The 8,651-nt window shown below is 35.6% G+C and overlaps 1 protein-coding gene across 1 annotated transcript in view; it reads right to left on the bottom strand.

Moving 5' to 3' along the window:
- LOC105180020 (nucleolar protein 10-like) overlaps positions 1–1,710 on the bottom strand; it is a 5,942-nt gene extending 4,232 nt beyond the window's left edge. Inside the window, exons 1-4 of the mRNA XM_011103688.1 lie at positions 1,642–1,710; positions 989–1,010; positions 828–913; positions 182–328 (exon numbers count right to left, since the gene is read on the bottom strand). Of these exons, the coding sequence (XP_011101990.1) occupies positions 182–328; positions 828–913; positions 989–1,010; positions 1,642–1,710 (324 nt within the window). The remainder of the gene's footprint in view (positions 1–181; positions 329–827; positions 914–988; positions 1,011–1,641) is intronic.
- Between the last annotated feature and the right edge of the window lie 6,941 nt (positions 1,711–8,651).

The following is an 8,651-nucleotide window of genomic DNA, read 5'->3' as shown; positions in this document are numbered from 1 at the left end:
AGACTTGATTAGGTAAATGTGCATTCTGAACTTGTTTTAATGTGACGACTTCTGCATGAACAAAGAACGAAATTTTGTTCCTGCTGTCCAAATGAAATCATGTGTTTCACCTAGGAGCTTGTACTTTCTTCTTGGATTTGGCCTTTGTGTTTTCATGCTCATCTTCTTACAATTCACTCACTGATGATGCATGAGAACCAACAATAGTCTTTTCATCCTCTTCTTCAATTGTTTCAAAATACTCCTCCAGAAAAGATGCCTGTTTTTGTTGTTGATGCATTGGGTGCAAAGCCAGGTATTCGTTTGAGATTTCATCAACCTCAAAGTCCTGCAAGCGGTGTCAAGAAACAATACGTAATTTGGCTATTGTTGGGACGTAAACAAATTCCAATACATATGTTGTCACTATGAGTCCAATAGTGATGCCATCGTCATTAATGAATCTTTCTACACTAATCATTGAACAAGATCCACCAACTACATTCGTGTCCTATTCAAAAGGTTGTTACGCTAATTTCAGAGAAATCCCAATGATATAGCCTAAATTTCAGAGGATAAAGGTGGTTGATACTCAAGCCCGTGACCAGCCGATATATCTCTATCTCATTGCTCTCAAAATTGATTCTTTGCGCTAAATTTATGTATAATGATTATCATTTCTTGTGCATTTTCACATGTCTCTATATTACTTACTGTCCAGGGGTTATTAAAGTTCCAGCTATTTCAAAAATCCCTGGGAACAAGGTACTACATGGTTGATCATAACTAAGAACAACAATAAAAAAAAAAAGCAAGTTTTTTGTATAAACAGAACCTCTATGAAATACCTTATTTTCAAATATAGCTATAAACCTCTCATCTTTGAGAACTTCACTCGTGAGTCCTTCCTTTTTCTTTGATGTTTTCTGAACATCTGCATCATCAGCTCCCTAAATCTCATTCAGCTATTCCTCCTCCTTAAGAAGGCGGGCTGCCGAAGCCAGATTACCTTTTGGCAGCTTCCTCTTAATCTGTAAGATGAAAGATAAATGAAATTGAATTCTCAACACTTGATAGGAATAATGATATGAGTTTAAATATTTTACTATGTGTCATAAGGCAGTTGAAATTACATGAATATATAAATATATGTATATACACAAAATCTTTACTACGTCATAGACTTTATGTAAGTTAAAGTGCTGCGTACAATGCAGAGAGTGCTTATAGTAAGTTTATCGATTTTGATCAATAACTAAATCATCTAGCATTACCATCTTCTTCTTCTCAAGGTAATCAATCGTACCAAAGTAATTATAAGAAAAAAATTAGCAGTAAAAGTAAACCATGCAACCAACAATTCCCCCATCAAATTCCCTATAGTAGTCAATTTCTTTTCCATTTTTCTTTCCCTTTCGTCTCTAGTGCTCTGGCTTTTCAAACCCTAAATAAAAGAAATAAAAAAATTGAGAAGTGGAAACATGTGGGTATGGATGGGGTTTGATGGTGGGAAGCGAACAGTAGTTTTGAGGGTTTTTACTAGAAGAACGAAATTTTGTTCCTGCTGTCCAAATGAAATCATGTGTTTCACCTAGGAGCTTGTACTTTCTTCTTGGATTTGGCCTTTGTGTTTTCATGCTCATCTTCTTACAATTCACTCACTGATGATGCATGAGAACCAACAATAGCCTTTTCATCCTCTTCTTCAATTGTTTCAAAATACTCCTCCATAAAAGATGCCTTTTTTTGTTGTTGATGGCATTGGGTGCAAAGCCAGGTATTCGTTTGAGAATTCATCAACCTCAAAGTCCTGCAAGCGGTGTCAAGAATCGATACATAATTTGGCTGCTGTGTGGACGTAAACAAATTCCAATACATATGTTGTCAGTACGAGTCCAACAATGATGCCATCATCATTAATAAATCTTTTTACACTAATCATCAAACAAAATCCACCCAATACATTCGTGTACTATTCAAAATGTTGTCACGCTAATTTGAGAGATATCCCGATGATGTAGCCTAAATTTCAGAGGATAAATGTGGTTAATACTAAAGCCCGTGACCAGCCGATATATCTTTATCTCATTGCTCTCAAAATTGATTCTATGCGCTAAAGATATGTATAATGATTATCATTTCTTCTGCATTTTCACATGTCTCTATATTACTTACTGTCCAGGGGTTATTAAAGTTCCAACAATTTCACAAATCCCTGGGAACAAGGTACTACATGGTTGATCATAACTAACAGCAGCAATCGAAAAAAGTAAGTTTTTTGCATAAACAGAACCTCTATGAATACCTTATTTTCAAACATCGGTGTAACCTCTCATCTTTGAGAACTTCACTCGTGCGACCATTCTTTTTCTTTGAGGTTTTCTGAACATCTGCATCATCAGCTCCCTAAATCTCATTCAGCTCTTCATCGTCCTCAACAAGTCTGGTTAACTTTCGGTAGCTTCCTATTGATCTGCAAGATGAAAGATAATGTAATTGAATTCTCAACATTTAATAGAAAGAATGATATGAGTTCCAATATTTATGTTTGAGTCATAAGGCAGTTGAAATAACATAAATATGTATATATATACTCAAAATCTTTACAATGTCATAAACTTTATTCAAGTTAAAGGTGCATCGTACAATGGAGAGAGTTCTTATAGTAAGTTTATCGATTTTGATCAATAACTAAATCATCTAGCATTACCATCTTGTTCTTCTCAAGCTAATCAATCCTACAAAAGTAATTATCAGAAAAAAATTAGCAGTAACAGTAAACCAAGTAACCAACAATTCCGCCCACAAGTTCCCTGTAACGGTTAATTTCTTTTCCTTTTTTCTTGCCCTTTCCTCTCTACTGCTCTGACTTTTCCAACCCTAAATAAAAGAAATAAAAAAATCGAAGAATGCAAACATGTGGGTATGGATGGGATTTGATGGTGGGAGGGGAACAGTAGTTTTAAGGGTTTATACCAGTGGGGTTCTCTTTCTTGGATTTTTGTGTCGCATCCACCTCTAATGCCGCTTCTCCTGGGTGTGCTGATTGATGAAAGAAACACATCTTCGCTAGTGGTACTAAACCCTAACCCTTCTGTTGGTTATTCCTCTCTGTTTTTTAGGAGTTTTTAGAAAACCCTTCTTTAGCCATTTATCCTTCACTTCGAAAAATCTGAAAATATGACATGATATTGAAGACTTGATAATGTAAATGTGCCTTCTGAACTTGTTTTTATGTGATGACTTCTGCATGCACAAAGAACGAAATTTTGTTCTTGCTATCCAAATAAAATCATGTGTTTCACCTAGGAGCTTGTACTTTCTTCTTGGATTTGGCCTTTGTGTTTTCATGCTCATCTTCTGACAATTCACTCGCTGATGATGCATTAGAACCAACAATAGTCTTTTCATCCTCTTCTTCAATTGTTTCAAAATACTCCTCCTGAAAAGATTCCTTTTTTTGTTGTCGATGGCATTGGGTGCAAAGCCAGGTATTCGTTTGAGAATTCATCAACCTCAAAGTCCTGCAAGCGGTGTCAAGAATCGATACATAATTTGGCTGCTGTTTGGACGCAAACAAATTTCAATACATATGTTGTCAGTACGAGTCTAACAATGATGCCATCATCATTAATGAATCTTTCTACACTAATCATCATCATTAATGAATCTTTCTACACTAATCATCAAACAAAATCCACCCAATACATTCGTGTACTATTCAAATGGTATTCACGCTAATTTGAGAGATATCCCAATGATGTAGCCTAAATTTCAGAAGATAAATGTGGTTAATACTGAAGCCCGTGACCAACCGATATATCTGTATCTCATTGCTCTCAAAATTTATTCTATGCGCTAAAGATATGTATAATGATTATCATTTCTTTTGCATTTTCACATGTCTCTATATTACTTACTGTCCAGGGGTTATTAAAGTTCCAACTATTTCACAAATCCCTGGGAACAAGGTAGTACATGGTTGATCATCACTAACAGCAGCAATAAAAAAAAGTATGTTTTTTGCATAAACAGAACCTTTATGAAATACCTTATTTTCAAACATAGCTGTAACCTCTCATCTTCGAGAACTTCACTCGTGCCACCATTCTTTTTCCTTGATGTTTTCTGAACATCTGCATCATCAGCTCCCTAAATCTCTTTCAGCTCTTCCACGTCCTCAACAAGTCCGATTAACTTTTGGCAGCTTCCTCTTAATCTGCAAGATGAAAGATTAATGTAATTGAATTCTCAACATTTAATAGGAAGAATGATATGAGTTCCAATATTTAAGTTTGAGTCATAAGGCAGTTGAAATTACATAAATATATATATATATATATATATTCTCAAAATCTTTAAAACGTCATAAACTTTATTCAAGTTAAAGGTGCAGCGTACAATGGAGAGAGTGCTTATAGTAAGTTTATCGATTTTGATCAATAACTAAATCATCTAGCATTACCTTCTTGTTCTTCTCAAGCTAATCAATCCTACCAAAGTAATTATCAGAAAAAAAATTAGCAGTAACAGTAAACCAAGTAACCAACAATTCCGCCTTCAAGTTTCCTGTAACGGTTAATTTCTTTTCCTTTTTTCTTGCCCTTTCCTCTCTACCGCTCTGGCTTTTCCAACCCTAAATAAAAGAAATACAAAAATCGAGGAGTGCAAACATGTGGGTATGGATGGGGTTTGATGGTCGGAGGCGAACAGTAGTTTTGAGGGTTTTTGCCAGTGGGGTTTTCTTTCTTGAATTTTTGTGTCGCATCCACCTCCAACGCCGCTTCTCCTGGGTGTGCTGATTGATGAAAAAAACACATCTTCGCTTCCATCAACCGGAGTAATAAACCCTTCGCCAGTAGTACTAAACGCTAACCCTCTGTTGATTTTTCCTCTCCGTTTTTGAGGGGTTTTTATAAAACCGTTGTTTTTGCATTTATCATTCACATTGGAAAATCTACAAAAATGACATGATATTGAAGACTTGATTAGGTAAATGTGCATTCTGAACTTCATTTTATGTGATGACTTGTAAATGCACAAAGAACGAAATTTTCTTCTTGCTGTTCAAACGAAAACATGTGTCACACCTGGGAGGTCGTACTTTCTACTTGGATTTGGCCTTTGTGTTTTCAAGCTCATCTTCTCAGAATTCACTCGCTGATGATGCATCAGAACCACCAATAGCCTTTTCATCCTCTTATTCAACAGCTTCAAAATGCTCCTCCAGCAAATATGCCTTTTTTTTTGTTAATGACATTGGTTGCAAAGCCAGGTATTTATTTGAGAATTCATCAACCTCAAAGTCCTAGAAGCGGTGTCAAGAAATGATACGTAATTTGGCTGTTGTTTGGACGTAAACAAATTCCAATGCATATGTTGTCAGTACGAGTCCAATAGTGATACCATCATCATTAATGAATCTTTCTACACTAATCATTAAACAAAATCCACCCAATACATTCTTATACTATTCAAAAGGTTGTCACGCTAATTGAGAGATATCCCAATGATGTAGCCTAAATTTCAGAGGATAAAGGTGGTTAATACTCAAGCCCGTGCCCAGCCGATATATCTCTATCTCATTGCTCTCAAAATTGATTCTTTGCGCTAAAGATATGTATAACGATTATTATTTCTTGTGCATTTTCACATGTCTCTACGTTAGTTACTGTCCAGGGCTTATTAAAGTTCCAACTATTTCACAAATCCCTGGGAACAAGGTACTACATGGTTGATGATAACTAACAACAGCAATCAGGAAAAGCAAGTTTTTTGCATAAACAGAACCTCTACGAAATAACTTATTTTCAAACATAGCTGTAAACCTCTCATCTTTGAGAACTTCACTCATGAGACCTTTCTTTTTCTTTGATGTTTTCTGAACATCTGCATCATCACCTCCCTTATTCTCATTCAGCTCTTCCTCCTCCTCAAGAAGTTGGGCTGCCAGAGCCCTATTAACTTTCGACAGCTTCCTCTTAATCTGCAAGATGAAAGATAAATGAAATTAAATTCTCAACACTTGATAGGAGGAATGATATGAGTTCCAATATTTAAGTATGAGTCATAAGGAAATTGAAATTACATGAATATATACATATATGTATATGCACGAAATCCTTACTACATCATACACTTTATTCGAGTTAAAATGTTGCATACAATGGAGAGCTTGCTTATAGTAAGTTGATCGATTTTGATCAATAACTAAATCATCTAGCATCACCATCTTGTTCTTCTCAAGGTAATCAATCCTACCAAAGTAATTATCAGAAAAAAATTAGTGGTAACAGTAAACCAAGCAACCAACAATTCCCCCCTCAAGTTCCCTGTAACAGTCAATTTCTTTTCCTTTTTTCTTGCCCTTTCCTCTCTATTACTCTGGCTTATCAAACCCTAAATAAAAGAAATAAAAACATGGAGAAGTGGAAACATGTGGGTATGGATGGGGTTTGATGGTGGGAGGCGAATAGAAGTTTTGAGGGTTTTTACTAGTGGGGTTTTCTTTCTTGGATTTTTGTGTCACATCCACCTCCAACGCCTACTAGTGGGGTTTTCTTTCTTGGATTTTTGTGTCACATCCACCTCCAACGCCGCTTCTCCAGGGTGTGCTCATTGATGAAAGAATCACATCTTCGCTTCCATCAACCGGAGTAATAAACTCTCCACCACTGGTACTAAACCCTAACCCCTCTGTTAGTTTTTCCTCTCTATTTTTGAGGAGTTTTTAGAAACCCTTTCTTTTGTCATTTATCCTTCACTTTGAAAAATCTGCAGATATGACGTGATATTGAAGACTTGATTAGGTAAATGTGCATTCTGAACTTGTTTTTATGTGATGACTTCTGCATGCACAAAGAACAAAATTGTGCTCCTGTTGTCCAAATGAAAACATGTGTCTCACCTAGGAGCTTGTACTTTCTTCTTGGATTTGGCCTTTGTGTTTTCATGCTCATCTTCTCACAATTCACTCGCTGATGATGCATCAGAACCACCAATAGCCTTTTCATCCTCTTCTTCAACAACTTTAAAATGCTCCTCCAGCAAAGATGCCTTTTTTTGTTATTGATGGCATTGGGTGCAAAGCCAGGTATTCGTTTGATAATTCATCAACCTCAAAGTCCTGCAAGCGGTGTCAAGAAACGATACATAATTTGGTTACTGTTTTGACGTAAACAAATTCCAATACATATGTTGTCAGTACGAATCCAACAGTGATGCCATCATCATTAATGTATCTTTCTACACTAATCATCAAACAAAATCCACCCAATACATTCGTGTACTATTCAAAAGGTTGTCACGCTAATCTGAGAGATATCCCAATGATGTAGCCTAAATTTCAGAGCATAAAGGTGGTTAATACTCAAGCCCGTGACCAGCAGATATATCTGTATCTCATTGCTCTCAAAATTGATTCTTTGCGCTAAAGATATGTATAATGATTATCATTTCTTGTGCATTTTCACATGTCTCTATATTACTTAGTGTCCAGGGGTTATTAAAGTTCCAACTATTTGAGAAATCCCTGGGAACAAGGTACTACATGGTTGATCATAACTAACAGCAGCAATCAAGAAAAACAAGTTTTTTGCATAACAAACCTCTATGAAATACCTTATTGTCAAACATAGCTGTAAACCTCTCATCTTTGAGAACTTCACTCCTAAGAGCTTTCGTTTTATTTGATGTTTTCTGACCATATGCATCATCAGCTCCCTTGTTCTCATTCAGCTCTTCCTCCTCCTCAAGAAGTCGGGCTGCCAGAGCCCGATTAACTTTCGGTAGCTTCATTCTAATCTGCAAGATGAAAGATAAATGAAATTGAATTCTCAACACTTGATAGGAAGAATTATATGAGTTCCAACATTTAAGTATGAGTCATAAGGCAGTTGAAATTACATAAATATATACATATATGTGTATACACGAATGTATTGGGTGCAACTGCACTTGAGGACTTTAGTTGAGAAACTTATTAGCTCATGAGATGCAATGTGAGAAAATTGCAATAAATGGAACTAAATTGAGGCCCCTTACGGGACAAAAGGTGCAATTTTTTCCCTAGAGTTACATTAGTTTGTGTGCCGCCCAATTTAATACAATACATACACTACTTGTAAACCAATCTTAAAGTACCTTTTGGTTTACCATAAAAGATAAATATTAGTTATAGTTATTAAATAAACTAGGCATAATCACACTATTGGGATATAAGTTTATCCAGAAACTGATAAGTTATATAAACAAGTTTTTGGAACAAAATTATTATTCCAAAAGCTTCACTATTTCCGCTTTGACCCATTAAGTCTGATTTGATATTATCACAAATAATATAGGTAACTCCTAGTACCCACCATTTGGTTAAATCTAACTTTATGATATTAGCTATTGCTAGGACACATTAAGTGATTAATATGCATTCTTTTACTTTTCTTTTTTTTCTTGGATACCAAAATCATATCGTATGTTTACAACGAACGGCTATATAGTATATGTAAGTAATAATTCAACCCCCTCAGTGCTGTAGTGAGCATTTCTTGCTAATTGATGTGCAAGACTGTTCGCTTGTTGATGAACATGCACAAAAGTGATGGAATGAAAAGCCACGGCTAATGTCTTCATATCTTCAGAAATTTGTCCTAGTGATAAGGAGACCAATTCAACAA

This window comes from Sesamum indicum, unplaced genomic scaffold (assembly GCF_000512975.1).
Source record: "Sesamum indicum cultivar Zhongzhi No. 13 unplaced genomic scaffold, S_indicum_v1.0 scaffold00276, whole genome shotgun sequence".
Lineage (NCBI taxonomy): Eukaryota > Viridiplantae > Streptophyta > Magnoliopsida > Lamiales > Pedaliaceae > Sesamum > Sesamum indicum.
This window is presented reverse-complemented; position numbering and strand designations above follow the sequence as displayed.